Consider the following 17,539-nt stretch of genomic DNA (forward strand, 5'->3'; position numbering starts at 1 on the left):
GTGTTTTGCTACGTATGTGGCGAGTTTAAAGTTTTCAAATACCGGGGGCCTCTTGATGACTAACAATTCTCCATAGCCACGTGAATTTTTTAATTTATTTAAAAACTTTCATTTCGTTTCAGCAATTGAATGATGTTTCAAATCTTCTGGAAGCTGAACTCAAATATATTTTTTTTAATTCTCGACACCTCTAGTTTGATAAAGTGACTGACATCTAGAAGAAGAATTTGATTTTGAAAAAATTTTAAAATATTGGAAAATCATTCAACTAAAATCATAACGCTGTACCTGTCAATCATGAGCCACTGATTAAAAGAAATATTTTCAACGTTCAGTTCTTTCAGAGTCTTTATCAAGTCATGAAATATTCTATCTATGGCTACCACGTTTAATTAATGTACTAGAAGGTAGTGGATCAACAATATTACACTTGTTAACACTTAAATTTATATATTTAACAATAGTAATAAAAATCAACTAATATTACAAGATTTCCTATCTTATTGTACCGAGAGACTCTACGAGAGTGTGCGTGCGCTGCAACAGCCATATTGTTTTCCTTCCCTGTATCACTGTACAAAGTACGCATGTATATGATCTTGCACTCATAGTACTTGTGCCTCATAATAGATGTCACTAATTACATATTTAGTATAAATTTACTTATATTCTAACATGTCTTTTTATATTTATATTACAATTACAATTTTGGTATCTTAAACTACTTAACATTCAACATATTTCTAAATCTTTCGAACTTATTTCTGCCTAAACTTTTGGTGAAAATATCTGCTATAGTTTTTTCTGAATCAACTTTTACAATATTAATTAGGTACTTCACATAACTTTCGTTTACAAAGTCATAATAAGTTTCAATGTACTTCGATTTTTAAGTGAAATTTTTTAAACCTAGCTATACTTATCGCACCATAATTATCTTCACATATTTTAATTGGATTGCAAACTTCAATATTTAAATCAGACAATAAATCTTTTACAACTTTATATTCACTCACACACTCAGACAACGCTACAGACTAAGCTTCTGTTGATGATTTTGTAACACTATTTTGTTTTCTAGAGTTCCAATAAATTGCAATTCCATACATTCTTATTACATAGCCTATCGTTGATTCTCTCTCAATTATATCACCAGCCCAATCAGCATCGAAAAAGCAATCAGTAATATTATTATTACTTCTCTATTAATAAAGTAATTGCAAATCCTTTGCTAAAAAAAATATTTTAAAATTTCTACATCATATTAAAATTGTGTTTTATCATAACTATTTAGAAATCTACTTAAATAATTTACTCTAAAGCTAATGTCAGGTCTAATCTCGCCCTTACATACAAGAGAGCTCCACTTGACTTTCTAAACTTATATCATCACACACTGATTGCGTGGCTTCTAATTTCAAATTTTGCACCATAGGAGCTGCATACAATTTTAAATTTTCAAAATCATATTTCTTTGCTAATGTTTCAACATAGTTTTTCTGATCAAGTGTCATTTTTCTATTGTTATAGTCATAATTGATGCTAATACCACAATCAGTACTTATTCTACTAAAATCTTTCATTTCAAACCTTTTACAAACTAATCTTTTATCAAAATTCAACTGTTTCTTATTTTTACAGCACATTAATAAGTCATCCACAACAAAAATTAAATGTACATTATCATTTTTGTCATTTAAAATACATAAGCAACAATCATTTTCGCTTCTTTTAAAATTCAAACTTCTTAAATAAGTATCAAAATACTTGTACCAAGCTCTTGGGCATTCTTTTAATCCATACAATGCTTCATATTATAGTAATACCTAATGACAGCCATCCTCATAGCCTTGTGGCTGTTTCACATATACTCCAAATTTTACCTTTCTATTTAAAAACGCTGTTTCGACATCCATCTGTTCAATAATAGAACTATTTTGACAATAATAAGAAAGTAAAATTTTTTAAATCTCAAATTCTTGCAACTGGTAAATAAATATCATAAATTAAATTATTTTGTTGATAACCTCTAACAACTAATCTAGTCTTGAAAATATCATTGGCTTTGTAAATATAAAAACATTTTCAATCTAAAGCTTTTTTATTGTTTCGTTTATTTCCAAAAATCCAAGTCTTATTTTTGTTTTTACAATACATTTCCTTATCCATTGCGGTTTTCCACGTTTTAGACTCATGACAATTATTAACATAATAACAAGCATTTCTATTATTAACATAAATAACTTAACTACTTACAAAATTTTTATCTCCGTATCTACCAGGCTCTATTCTTTCCCTAGTTAACCGTCTTAAATTAAAATTTTTATTTTTATCGTTGCCTTTTGTATTTAAATCGTCATGTGTGTTTTCAACCTTGTGTTCATTTAAACTAATTTTTACTTTGTCATTTTCTGATTTTAAACAAATACAATCTGTACCATCTTTGATGATATCAACATGTCTTGCAACTACTATTTTATTACATACCAGAACTCTATAACCAACATTTTCATAATCAAACAAAATTCCTAAATGTGCTTTTTTCTTTCATTTTGAATTTCTTTTTTCTCTGGTATTCTCCCAAAAACTCGACTTCCATAAATTTTTAAATTTTTTTAACTAGGCTTTTCCCCAAAGATAATTTAAAAAGGTGTTTTATTTTTTTTAACAGTATTTCTGATAATTCTATTTTTTGGATATGCTGCTGTTCAAACTACTTCTTGTCAAAATCTATTCTGAACCCTTGCTCCTTCAAGTAAACATCTAGACATATCCATAATACCCCTGTTACATTTTTCTGCCGTTCTATTCAATTCGTGTACATAAGGTAGACACGGTTCAATAGATATACCTTTCTTGCTTGCAAAATTACTGATATCCCTATTTATGTATTCCTTTCTATTGTCATATCTTACTCTTTTAATTTTTTTTTGTTTTACTTTCAATTAAATTTACATAGTCAACGAAACAATTGTGTACTTAATCTTTTAATTTAATACAATACAATTTAGCTACTTTACTGTAATAATTGATAAAACTAAAAAAATATTCTTTGCCATTAAAACCAGTCAAACTATGAGTCTATTTAAATCGGCATGTACAATGTCTAAAATATCTTTAGCCCTTGATCTGTCATTATCAAATGGTAAATTGTACATTTTATTTTTCAAACAAATTCCTCATTTTGAATAATCAGTTTCTAATTTTCTAGGCAAACTGTCGAGCATTTGTTTACATGGAGAAATTCTGTAACAGCTAAAGTTGGTGCAGTGCTGCTGGCAAAAACAGTGTGCATGGTGGGAGCGCAAAACAACGTTCGTAGACAGCAAAAAAAACGGTACGAACGCGCACGTGATTTCGAGCTGCAAATGCACGCTCTTTTCCCATGCAAGTCACTGGCATTTCGACTGAGTGGCTCCGGTTCAAAACTTTTTTATTTGTAATTTTTTATTATAAATGCTAATTTATCTATGTAACTTATACGCATACATGCATATAAGTTACATAGTTAGGCATTAATAAAAAAGTGTTTAACTATACCGGAGCCACTCAGTCGAAATTCCAGTGGCTTGCACGGGAAAAGAGCGTGCATCTGCAGCTCGAAATCACGTGCGCGTTCGCACTGTTTTTTTTTGCTGTCTGCGAACGTTGTTTTGCGCTCCCACCATGCACGCTGTTTTCGCCAGCAGCACTGCACCGCCTTTAGCTGTGACAGAATTTCTCCGTGTATGACACATTTTTTTTAGTAATTAAAATTTACATGACCTAGTGTTCTAGGTAGTTTTTTTTCTGTTAATTTATTCTTTGTCATTGAATTTGACTCGCTATACATGATTTTACTTGTCATATGATAAATATTATTATTTTTAATAGCCAACGCAGTTAAATTTCCATTTTGATCAAAAGTATTTGACAAGTTTCCTACTGATACAATCTTATTTTCTTTTGTTACCGCACCGTAACTTATTAAATGTCTATTCATATCTTTATAAAAAAAAAAACATTTTTCATTATATTCATTTTACTTTGACCATAAACATTAAAGTTGTGCCTAATATGACCAACTTTTGTTACTTTTAGAGGACGATCATCACCTACTTTTACATTTTGAGGCTCTTTTAATTTAATATATTCATGAAAATATCGATATACATTTAAAACATGATCTGAGCTACTGCTATCGAGTAACCATTAAACCGCACTAACACAGCTGTTTACTTGAACACGCGACTTGTTCGGTATTTCCTCGAATTTCACATTAAAACTACTCATATTACCGTCTTCGTTTTGATGCCCTTAATTATTTTGCGGCCAACTATCTCCTTGACGATGTTGACTAGAGCCCCTACCAGTTCAACGACCTTTGCCTCAGCTTCCACGATGTCGCCACTGTTGTTGTTGTTGTTGTTGTTGGCGCCCACCTCGTTGCTGTTGCGCACCACCTTACTCCCACGAGTTATTGCTTTGTCTCGTTCTTGTACATTGTGCCATAAAGTTTTCACATTTTCCGCACTTAAAACGTGCTCCATCGTATTTCCTTTCAGTTTTAAATGCACTTAAATGGTTTTTGCTGCCGTCTTCTTTTTCTTGTAATTCAAACATTTTCATTTTACTTTTCATGTAATCAACTGTTTGATCAGATTCTTTTAACACATTGATTAAATTACCTGTATAACTTGATGAACTTGGAAGCATTTTTATCATGCAGCTTGATTTTTCTTTTTCAGTTACATTTGCACCAACACTTTTTATTCCATTAATTAATTCTTCAAATTCAGTTAAAAAAACGATTGAATTTCCAAAGTTTTTTAACTTTAATTTTTCCATTTTGTTTCTTACACAAATTTGGAGTGCAGTAGACTCTTTTACATCAATTTTATTGAATTTCTTTATTATTTCGTACGCCGTTTCTTTGTCTTTTACAGACTGTAACTGATCATTTACAATTACACTATAAATAACATTAATTGCCTTCAAGTCCTTCTCGATCCCCTCTATTTCTGTATCTTCCCTTGTCATGGCTCTAGTTGCTTCTACGTCGCATTTCTTTAATTTTAGAGTCATCGCGATTCTCCTTTTCCAACACTCAAAATCTTTTCCATCGAACAGTGGAATTCGTACTTTATCCGCCATTTCGGTTTCTTTTTCTTTGTTCAAATTTTTTAGAATTTTTCCATAGTATAATTCCTCTTCTTGTTATTCTTACGAAGCTTTTCTTAAAATTCTTAATTAGTATTGTAAAAAATACACACATAAGATCCACCTAAAAATTGGAGCATTTTGTCATACTTGTTTAATAATAAAAATAGTTTGCATGTTACACTGTTGTGATCATTTTTTTAAAAATGATGACAACACAGTGGAGGTGGTGTTATAGTTTAAAGAAGCAGACTATCATAAATAACGTGACAAATGCTAGTGAATACGTGTCTATACGCGATTTTAATTTTTTTATGCAGGTGATATCTGTTGATAAGTGTACGTTCAGATAGAGTATGTCAGTATGCAGGCCGGTAGACTCGCTTCTATTACAGCCCACTAGAGTAAGACAGAGAGAGAGAGAGAGAGAGAGAGAGAGGTCTGATTACGTGACCACAAATACCCTCTCTCTTACTCCTACAGGTAAGTGTTCTAGTCTGTTAACTGCTAGTTTCTATCTAATCGTACCCTAAGAAAAGCTTTACGAGCACAAGTTCAGTACAGAAAAACACGGGTTCAAAAATCAATTTATTATGATTTTGATAAAAAATTATTTTAAAACATTAATTTAAAAAAAATTGATGGAATTATTTAAATCGTAAAAACTCTACAAACCATTTGATCCTAAACCCTTAGAATGTAATTTTTTTCAAGCTACTTGGCATCATTAGTTGTAAAAATTATTAAAAAATAAAACATTGTTGATAAATAGTGATCAAATGATTTATTTTTTATTCGAAAATAGTATTTACATTTTATTAGATACGTTTTCAAAAACGTATGTTAACAAGTGGGCACCATTGCGCAGTTATCGGCGCTGCGCTGTCGCCAAGCTGTAGCTTTGCGTACGTACGGAAAAGTTCGAACCCACGTTACTTTTTTTCAAAGTGAGTGCTTTAAAATTTTCTAGCGTGACCGTTTAGATCATACATCACAGAATTAAAACGTTAAAAAAAATTTTCTAGAAGACAAGAAGTTGTGTAAGTTGTTAATTGTTTATAAAAAAATCAAATTTGCATGAAAAATGTTGCGTTTTTGAGAAAAATCTTCTTCTATTTGTCATGAGACGCGTGGGAGAGGTTTTAGTTCCAGTTATTGCCGCATGATGCTTTTTTACATTGAAGAATAGTGCTGAATTTTCACGGTTTTCTTTTGAATACGTAAAATAGTAGAGGTTTTAGTTTCAACTTTAGCCACTTCATTTACTTTTGTAAAGACTCTTCAGTGCTAGTAGTCGTGACTCATGACTATTTCTAACTCTGTTCTTTAATTTTTTTTACGTATGTGATTAAAATTTTGTAAACTTTTATTCATTGTCTTGTAAGAAATCGCCATTCATAAAAAAAAACTGGCCATAAAATCTAATCGCTTATAACTTTATTTTGAAATCGAATTTCGGAAAAATTATAAAACACTTTTTCTATTTTATACTTAACAACAAAGTTGATCAAAAACTTGGTTAAAACTGAAAACTTTTGTTTTTGGTAGCCTAATTAAGGAATTGTGACTACTACAAAACTCACAGCAAACTTATATCAAATACAGAAGGACCATCTAGGTAAACAAGAAATATTTTTATCTGCGTGGTAGTTGTATGCTGGAATGTGAATATAGCCAAAATATCTACAATAACTTTGGCTTGTTTGAAAGGTATACGTTAACAAAAAATTCATGAATAGACCAAAGCATGTTATGTAATCAGTATATATAACAAGGCTACCGCATATTTTTCGGTTAACCATACGTTAGATTTTCTGGAAGTAGTCATAAAATAATAAAGCACTTTATATCATTGGCATAATCCAGTTAGCCGCTTCATTGAAGATTTATCTAATTAAAGTTGGCGAAATTAGCAATCGATTGTACCATCTTATTTAAAATGCGCTATTCTACAAGAATAACTGGTTTGCATCGGTCCTATATGAAAAAATATATTTACCTATTCGAAGTTTTTTTTTTTTTTTTTTAGATAGATAGATGAAGGGGGTTAGAAATTTGGAAATTTCGTGATTATTTCCATGGAGACTTATTTTCAAACATTCATAACTCCGGTTTCTTTTAAGCTACAGTAAATTTTTATTTTATTTGGAAGATAATATAGTTAATTTGAAGAAAAAATATTCATAACAATATGTAAAAACAATTTCATATTGTTATTAACAATTTAAATGTTTAAATTGATTCTTAACTATAGTCCCCAAAATATAACGATTATTTAATACAACCAGTGTATTATACATCAAATTTTCTATAAAAAAACATGTTTTTAATGAATGGAGAAATGATTATTACTTGGAAAAATACATTAATTTATGTAGCGTGGCACGTTGTGTCGATCACCTTGGTATCCTTTTAACCCTGCATCATTTTTCTCAATAACACATTTGTTACCATAATAATAACATGTTAGTAAACAAAAAAACATTTATTTGTATTTTCAAGCATGACTTACAATCAACTTGATGTTTCTTCAAAGATTTTTTAACTTGTTATTTTATCATTCAATGAAAATATTCTTGCTTCTAGTCTCCTAAGAGAGAGCGGTATCATGCAATAGAATTGTGAAGGGCCTTTTATTATTAAAACTTTTTGGAATCGTTCTGACAATATTTGTTCTTCCTTATTAGACTCATCATTAGTTAAATAACAATACGTTATGCTTTGCAAATCGTATGGTCCCTTGTCATGAAAAGTAGGAAAAAATGCCATATGGCTGATATTCCAAAATCTTCTACATGATGAGTAAGATACTAAAGTTTTTCTTGTTTTTATACTGTGTGATTGCACCGTCCGAAAAATATATTAATTTATCAACACCTTTCAAATTCGTCTAAATAAATTCTACAAGTTTTTTTGGAAAAAGATAAACAGCAACTGTGTTGTGATGCAAGCATTCAAAAATGCTAACAAAAATTTTGACATTTAATTTATTTTTTTCTTTTTATAAATTGTCTAAATTGTCTTAATAGTAAATTGAGAATGGATAAACAGTTGCTTGATCATTATTTCAGTGCACACCTTGTATGGAATTTTGTAAAACAAATACATAATTTTTGTTACAATCACAAATCGAAACATTCATTTTTCACCATTTTTTTTTTCTTCAAGTTCAAGAATTCTATTTGTTTTTTGACCAAAAAAGCATGAATCAGCAATTTTTTTAAGCCATTGCTTGAAGGTTGTAAAAATTCATCCACACTAGATATCAAAGTTTGGAGTGAAGTTCTATCTATGGTCACCTACTGTTTGTATTGCACATTTTCGATGAATTTGTTACTGAAATTTCGTTGTAATCCTTCGATAATATTATCTACACCGGTCCACTTATCGCATAATCTCAAAAAACAATTGGTAGATTAAATATTACACGCCATACGATCCAAACAACCATAATAATTAGTTATTGGTCTTATGGAGTCAACTGTAATACATTTTAAATTCGCTCTATCTATCATGAGCTTAATATTTTCATGTATCGGACACACATACCGAATGAGTGCCACTGGCTCCGGCCAGTACACAATGTTTTGGTCGTATGCTAGCAAACTTGGAAAAACTACACTTAATTGTCTGATACTCTTTTTCAAATAGTTGATACAATTCTTTAAAATTATTTAAAATCAGCCATTTTTATATCTGTATTTTGTGACCATCCACTGTCACGGAGACGAAATCTTTTTAACCTGGCATAATTTGTGTGTGTTCAGATTAATAGAAGTTCATTACACTGTTGATAACATCCTCTTCTAAAGATGGATGGCTTTTGGGACTTGGATTGCTTAGTATTCCTTCATCTTTAGCAATATTTTTTGCAATAGTTATTGTATGGCGAGTAGCTATGGAAAAGTTTACCTAGGTTTTTTGATAAGACCAGTGTCTGAAAATAGTCAAAATTCTTACTTTATGACATCGGTCTGTACTGGTGTTGATACCTTCTTGTAAGGTTCTTAAAATTGCAACATCATCATCAACTTCGTCAACATCATCTGCATCATCGATGGTTACATGAAAAACTTTTTTTTCGATTGTCTCAGTAATTTTTTTAACTTTCTCCTCAGAATAATGTATTTGTATTAATTTGCACTTTTTAATAGGCGATGATCCCAAGCAACGCAATCCTTTATTCAAACGATTTACACTGTCATTTAATAACTTTCGGTTTTCACCTAAAGATACTCAAGTTCCATCACTACTCAATTGTACATCAGATACTTTGTAAGATGACTCTAGTTCATCTTTCTGCTGTAAATAATGAAACATGATTATGAGCATCAAAAATTGATTAAAAAATAAGTATATTCCATAGATTTCATGTCGTATACTTATTACCATTTCAACGTTAGCTGTATCTTCATTTTTTTCAACTCTTTTTGACATGCGCTACAGGAATCACAAATTCTTTGTTGTAAGGCCTCAGCGGTTATTTGTACTTTAAGTTGACGTAGTTTATCTGTAGTAACTTTTCGTAGTCGCGACGTTTTACTTGAGTGACCTCTCAAGTTTCAAGGTTTCAAACGTCTGTTGGTACGAATGCTCGTGTTTATTGTTATAGGCATAGTGCTGGTATTCAACTTTTCCAACGCGCGCGTGTGCACGTGTGTGTCAGCCAAAATAATTGACATGATTCGTCGCTTTCCTGAAATACACATTTTAAAGATAGTTTCGTAACCTATAAATTTAGACACGTGAGTTCAGACAAGACAAAAAAATCTCAAGCAGTTTTTACAAAATTTCTTATTAACTACCAAACAGAGATCAAAAAAACTATGAACTTTAAAAAAAATATTAATCAACCAATTATAATAACAGCTTTGAAACAAAACTTCCTATACTTTTACAGAAAACACAGGTTGTAACTCTCACAATTAACTACATATACTGGAAGTTGCAGGCCAGCGTGCCAGCCAAGGTGACCAGTATATCTTGAACATGTGTTGCCATCTTCAGTTTATTCGTGACCAAAATTCGCCAAATTCAAAAGTAGAAACCAATAACAAAACGACAAAATAGACTAATAGTTTGATAACCAATAATGTTATTAAGAAAAACGATGTAGGGTTAGGAGAGGTGTGCAGAGGTATCCGCGGTCCGATACGACGCGACCTGCCGTGCTACATAAATTAATGCATCTCTCCCAGTGATCATAACTTCTCCATAATTTAAAAACATGTTTTTTATAGAAAATTTGACGTAGAATATGATAGGTGTATTAAATAATCGTTAAATTTTGGGTATTATAGTTGAATACCGATTTAAACATTTAAATTGTTAATAACAATATGAAATTGTTTATAAATTTTGTTCTACATATTTTTTTCTGAAAATTTACTTTATCTTCAAAGTAAAAAAAAAAATTTACTCTTGCTTAAAAAGAGCTGGAGTTATGAGTGTTTAAGAATGAGTCTCCAAGGCAAAAATCACAAAACTATCAAATATTCAACTCCCTCTATCTAAAAAAAAATCCTCGTATCGGTTTATTTTTATTTCGATATAGAACCCATGAAAAAAATTTTATCCAAAAAAAAAATGTGACGATCAGAAAGGTGTTCAGTTTGTAAAAGAATTACTCATATGCCTAAACCACACAATTTTGAAATGAAAAATCCCCAAAGTTTTGAAAAACCGATTTTTTCGATTTTTAGAGCACATTAAGAATACTAAATTATCTCATTTCTTTATCTCAATTATCTTATTTGTAACAACACACGAACATTAACCATCAATTTTTCTCTACAATCACCACAAAACGAAATGTCAAAAATTGAAAGGCAACATTGTTTTTTTTACTAACTGTTCAGAGCATTTGAACTTGCGCGCCTCTACTAGCAAGTATACATCTATATATACTTTAGATTTAGTATATATTCCTAAATCTACTCTGTGATGAACTCAATGTACGAGACTAGATACGTATAGAGATTTTAACTATTTTAAATGAGAATTCTGTACCAGAACTATATTTCATTAGTTACAATATAATTCACACATGACTATGGTAAAAATAAATATTGTGAGTTTCAATCATTTACTCTACTCTCTCTATCAACTCTCTCAATCAACTTACTCTAATGAGTATTACCATAACCTTATCATTTCTTGTAAAACTAATGCTGCAACATTTTTTTTTTTTTTTTTGTATGATCTAATCCGCCGTTAGATTTAGCTTTATTTTTAGACAGTTATTTTAATTATGTCTTATTTTAACTGTCTCATACTGTTTCATTATATTTTAATATAAGATATATTGATCTTTAACACTTATTACGTTGTTTTATTGAAAAAATATATTTTATTGCAGGATCTACCAAATGCGATGAATGCGGCAGAAATCACTGATAAATTAGGTCTTCATTCTTTGCGTAATCGTAATTGGTACATACAAGCAACGTGTGCCACTAGTGGCGATGGTTTATATGAAGGTCTGGACTGGCTATCTAATCAACTGAAAAACGCAAATCGTTAAATATCACATAATGACAGCACTCAGTTCGAATAAAATAATAAATAAGTTATAAAATACACTCGATTACCCTTAGGAAATGAGGTTATTATTCCTTTAAGTAACTGAGTATAATAAAAAGGCCGTAATTTACAAAATGAAATAAAAAAAAACAACAAATATTATAGTAAATTATGTACCAGTTTTATAATGAGATAAAAGTGGTATAGTTATAAATGTTGATACAGATGGGCCGGTTGAAGTAGACTGTTGCTTTGTGCATATAATTTTAACTGTCTGCATCGCTGTCAAGTGAGTTGAAGATCGTCAATGTAAAACTAACATTACAAAAATAAGAAATCCAGGAGTTATTGCATTGAACTAGAAACTTACTTATAAATAAGTGTGTATGTGGATGCCTACATATTTCTATATTTATCATTCATAATATATGATTCATAAGTATATTTACCTTTTGAAAAAAATCGTATAATCCATATCACATAATGTATGGTTAGTAAAACTATTCGATCGTTCTACATTTAGTAATTTAGCAAAGTTTAATTTGTTTGTAAATTTTCGTCGTCTCATTGCAAATTACCAATCGCAACTAATAAAACTTATGCTTAAGAATAAATAATTTTAAGTAAGTACATTTTACTGTGGTAATGTAAAAATTTGTGAATACAACCCAAGGCCTTCCTACTCAGACATTTGCAAGAACTACTTTATACTGTAAAACGTTACTTGAATTACTCATTATCAAATTTCTATGATTTGACATTATATTAAATGTGACTGTTGATTCAACACTCTGAATTGTATGAAATTTCTTTAACTTCCTCAGCTCGTTACGCTATATTTTTGGAGTCAGTTTTGAAACAAATAAGTAAAATAATATGATACTAGTAACAATAGTATTTAAACAGTAATAGTAATGATTTTGTCCTCATGAAGAGTTTGTTCAGTTTAGATATTATATTATCACCTTATAATTGATAAAATTTTAATGAAAAATAATTAGCTCTTTGATTGACTATAATCGAAGTTGCATAAAAACATTATATACTGTAGGCGCTATGGAGAATACCAAAAATCCAGTAGATCCGTGATTTTTACTATCAAAAAATGTCAGACGTATCTTTTTTTCTTTTTTTTCAACAAAAATTAAGGTCTTTAATTTTCATAGTAAGACATGTCATGATCATTTTAAATGTAATGATGTCTTAATCTTTTACTTCACAATGACACCACTTTATGCTTTTATGAGCTTTATCTTCACTATCCATAATTTATGCAAAAAATCAAGTTTTAATGTTTTTCGATAATCTACTCAATGACTCAATAGCAATTAAAATCTTTTTTTTTTTTGCCTGTATTTAGGAAGTTAATAACAGTAACAAAAAATATTTTTAATGCAGACTAGTAACACCAAGCAATTGCATGAAAGTTATTTTTTGTTCTTCAGCTAACTTATTAAATTAATGTACTAACTTTTAGTTCATCAAGTAATTTTTTCTTTCTGCGTTACTGTAATATTCACAAAATTTGTTTAAGTTAGTGCTTAATGTAAACTATACATTTATTCATAGTAAATTATACATTTATTACTATAAAAGATAAATAGTGTTTAAGTAATTTTGTATAAATGCATAAAAATAACAATAACAAATTAAACACCACGTTTAGATACACTTAGTTATTTTCAAAAAATTCAATAAATCAGTTTAAACTTCAGGAGTTCATCTTGAAAAAAAATTAGGATGCAACAAGCTGTTATAGATGCTGACTAAAAATGCTTCTTGTTAGAATCAACAGAGATGGATCTATCTTACCATAGAACTTTTTCTGTCATGGTGATGCTGATTCATTATATATAATTATATGTTTGTTAAACAGTAAGGGAAATCAGAAACATATAAATTTCATGGTGTTACTAAAATTTATGTTCTATCTTATTTATGCTATTTTATTTCAGAATATTTTGTCAACGATCGTAATCACAAATAACGTGTACAATAATAAGCAACTTAATTAAAAAATTAAAAATAATTTACAACCATCAATTTTTGTTTTCTAATTAGTATTAAGTTTGCTTTTCTGATAAAATATTCCGAATTTATTTTCTGATTCGTTATCATAGTCTGTACAAACTTACATTATTTCTACAGTAAGAAAATAAAGAATTTCTTTATGTAACATGTGTATTCATTTTTTCTAACTACATAGTCCTATACAAACTTATTAGTTTGTACATTCACACGATTTGTCACGTACAATTTTATAGCAATTTAAGATGCTTGTGAAAAACAATAGAGTTCAATGAGATTAAATAACTTTTAACCACAGTGATAAATGTGAAAAAATTTTTGTCGTGTGTTCCTATTCAAGGGACTACCAAAGATCTACGTTATTTTTTGTCAAGGCCATCTCTTACGTGGCTCTTTCAAATCTTTTTTTCAACCTATTGATTGACATTCGTTGTCATCGTCGTCGTGGCTTTGCTTTGAACTCTTTGATCTAGACATTATATTGTTTGTAATTTTTCATTGATTTAACATTGAAACGTTAATTAAAATGACGCCCATTTACCAAATATCCTCATTAAAACAACTGCACCACCTTCGATACATTGCAGTAGGTTATTAAGAATATCGTTGCATCTTGGGTATGTTTCCATTCGTATGTTGTCTGCCATACGAGTATAACTTTATGCTTGGGTACCCTAACATCCAGTGATCACTGGTTTATTTTTTCAATTAAATAGTATTACTTAACAATAAATAGGTTTTGATGTATTGAAAAAAAAAGATATTTTAGCGAATAAGAACTTAATTTATTACAATTTTAAAAAATTATTCTGGATAACATAATTTTTAAGTTATTGCCAAGTTTCTTTTAAATTTGTCATGTTTAAAATCATATTAGGGTATAGTTATATTTAAAGTAACGTACAATGGTTAAAACTAAAAAATTTCTGAATCGGGAAAATAAAAATATACTTGTATTATTACGTCGCTACACGTAGTTTCAGACCAAGGCTTTCGCCTAACATCCCAGGATCGACTCCGCGAAGATTTGAAATACTAATGGTATAGGCCGAGTCCGTTGGCTCGCGTTGGTTCTAAAAAGGGGTTTGTTCGTCAGTATACGGGGATCTGAGGATTCCAACCATCCTATCTTAACCGTGTGCGATTGCTCGATAGCGCGTGCTTCTGACTTTAAGTTCGCGTCAGCGGCTTACAGGGCTACGGAGTTCTTCGAAGTTCCGATGGCCGCGATTTCTATTCGCCAGCTAACGTTAATGTTAGCGGTATTGCCCAAACCGATGGCGATTTGTACAGTTACGAGTACCAGGATCACACACTGGATATTTGCACTCAACAATTTTTGAGTAAAAAAATTAAAAATGGTAAATTTAAAGACTTATTTCTATTAAGTTGATTACGTACAATTAGGAACAAGGCTCTGATTCTCCAGCATATTTACAAGAGATAGGAACCCGATCGGGAATTGAACTATCTTGCCCGTACGGGCGCTTTTATACAAAAATTTATCCGCTGTTATCGTCGTTAAGCAGGGTTCGGCGGGAAAATTTTATAAGTTCCTAATGATTTATGGTTAATAGAATTGGGCTGAGTGTTTTGCAGCCAATTGCAAGGCACATATGCAAGCCACTTCTTCCACTTCCAGCTCTTATCGCGTCAGAAAGAGGGAAAGAAGTTTTTGGTGTTACTTATCTCTTTCCGTCTTTCTTTTCATAAGTAAAAATCATTATATTTGCGAATTATCCTAGTTTGCTCAATCGGTTGGTTCCGATGTTATTGCGTCTATAATTATCTCGGCGAATACAGTCAGTACCAATTGGAACAGTAAAAATTGTCTTGTCTAGTGAAAGACAGCCGGCGGCATTTAACAGTTCTGGCTTTGTTTCTCGATTTTATTGCTACTCCTTACTGCTAATATATTGGACACACCGTTTCCAGGGTATCAAGTATCATCGAGTAGCGTGCACCGTTTTTGCATAAGGTAACTGAATTGCGCAAATTTTGCTGCTCTGTTCGGTTATTTGTGGCCGCACTTAATGGTGCGGTGCGCTTGGGCTATAAATGATGTTTGCGCGTATCAACTTTCATAAATATTTAATGAGTTAGTTATTTTGAAAATAGATATGGTGCACCACTACTCAACGTTACAGTATAATACTTAAAATTTTAAAGAGTATTAACAATTATTTGTGGTGTTCCATTCTAATCTATTAAACATCAAATGTTACACGAGCTATTTTAATAAAATTTTTTTGTTAAATACTGTCAAAAATCTTTTTTATGATCCCTGAAATGTCATCTTCTTTCTACGTTAAAAAAATAGCTAAAAAACTTGCTATGTATTTACAAAGTTTTCGAACCTCAACTCAAAAACTTAAATAATTAAAATCTGTGTTGATTGTGAATAATTATATCAAAATTTTTTACTTTTTCATTTTTTGTAATTACCTTGAATAAATTTTTGCCAAATTTTATGTATAGAAATAGGCAATGAAGGTCTTTCAACAAATTGCGTAAAAGTACGACGTTCCCTGCGGTTTTAGCACACTTAACCAACAGACAACACCCCCCTCCTCTTTTTTAACTTTAGTGTGAGTTACAGAATTTTATATGTAGTCTAATTTATGTGATATGTTCATTTATAAATAGTCAATACCAATGTTTTTAAGATTGTAATCTGTTCTGAATTATACGAACATTCTTATGTTAATTTTTTTTATTAAAACAATTTTTGCAAGATTCGAATAGGTGATCTGAAGCACTTGAGCTCAGTACCCTACTCACTCTTCCACGAGCGATCCCAATAATGAGTACTCTTTTACTTCTTGTTATACTATGTCTTATTCGTGACAACTTCATTCGTTGAAAAAGTGATTTTTTAGCTATGTTAGTGGCTTGTAATACTATCCTATCAAAAGAAAACTGGTACTACAGGATGTTCCTTATTCTAAATAAGAGTCGTAGGATTATATTTCTTACTTTAGTCATCACAAGACAATCTTATCATTTTTAGAATATAATCCAAATGAATCTAGTAACGAAGTTGAAAGCCGTGAAAAGTTAACGTCAACCGTTTTCATACATCTTAATTTTTGAATTTACAATTATTAATTAAGTTTACATTATCATTATGTTTGTAACATATTTTATTGACAAAGTGTTAACTACCCATTTAATAATATATAAAATCGGATATACATTTATTAATACAACTAGTTTTCCAATATTTTCTAAGCCTTTTAGATAACTATTGTCGGTGTTGTAAACATGACTTTTTTCAAGTATAAGTGTGTTAGCGTATGTGAGGCTAGCGTAAGTCACAAAGGGGGGGAAATTCAAAAGAAAATTTCAAATGCTTTAAATGTATACAATTTTAGACGTTACGGAACTGACGCAGAACATTTTTCGAGATTAAAACAGCAGCGTCAAAATTTATGAATAAAGAATCCATTAAGTGAGAGATCAACTTTCCGTTATTATCCTGATAACAATCACTCAAATCTTCCAGCTTTTTAAGTAGGTAGAATAATATGTAATTGTATTTATTGTAGCGATAAAAAATAAAGAGATGGGGCTCCAGTTCCTGGTAATAAAGTTTTGAGTTTGGAAAAAAAATTGTTAATTCTGTATTTTACATCAGAATTAAATCCTTACAGTTCTTAAAAATAGCCCATTTCAATTATTATAACGTAAGAAAGTGCAAATCAACGGCCCTTTAGGGCCAACAACTATTTTATGGCGTAAGGAACGCACGGTACTGTTTAGTATGGTTAAATTTTTTAAACTTTCTTGCAGCTTAGTATTCCGTCGAAACTTTAATTAAAACTACGTGTTAGTACACTACAGAGCTCTT

The 17,539-nt window shown here is 30.4% G+C and overlaps 1 protein-coding gene across 2 annotated transcripts in view; it reads left to right on the top strand.

Moving 5' to 3' along the window:
* Positions 1 to 12,293, top strand: part of Arf79F (ADP-ribosylation factor 1) — a 230,157-nt gene extending 217,864 nt beyond the window's left edge. For both annotated transcript variants that reach the window (XM_089595679.1, XM_089595678.1), the window contains exon 5: positions 11,498 to 12,293. In XM_089595679.1, coding sequence (XP_089451805.1) covers positions 11,498 to 11,662 — 165 coding nt within the window. In that variant the 3' untranslated portion in view covers positions 11,663 to 12,293. The remainder of the gene's footprint in view (positions 1 to 11,497) is intronic.
* Positions 12,294 to 17,539: the final 5,246 nt, after the last annotated feature.

The sequence above is a fragment of the Copidosoma floridanum genome, unplaced genomic scaffold (assembly GCF_036245765.1).
Source record: "Copidosoma floridanum isolate Cflo_tuat_1 unplaced genomic scaffold, Cflo_Japanese_pri ptg000027l, whole genome shotgun sequence".
Classification (NCBI taxonomy): domain Eukaryota; kingdom Metazoa; phylum Arthropoda; class Insecta; order Hymenoptera; family Encyrtidae; genus Copidosoma; species Copidosoma floridanum.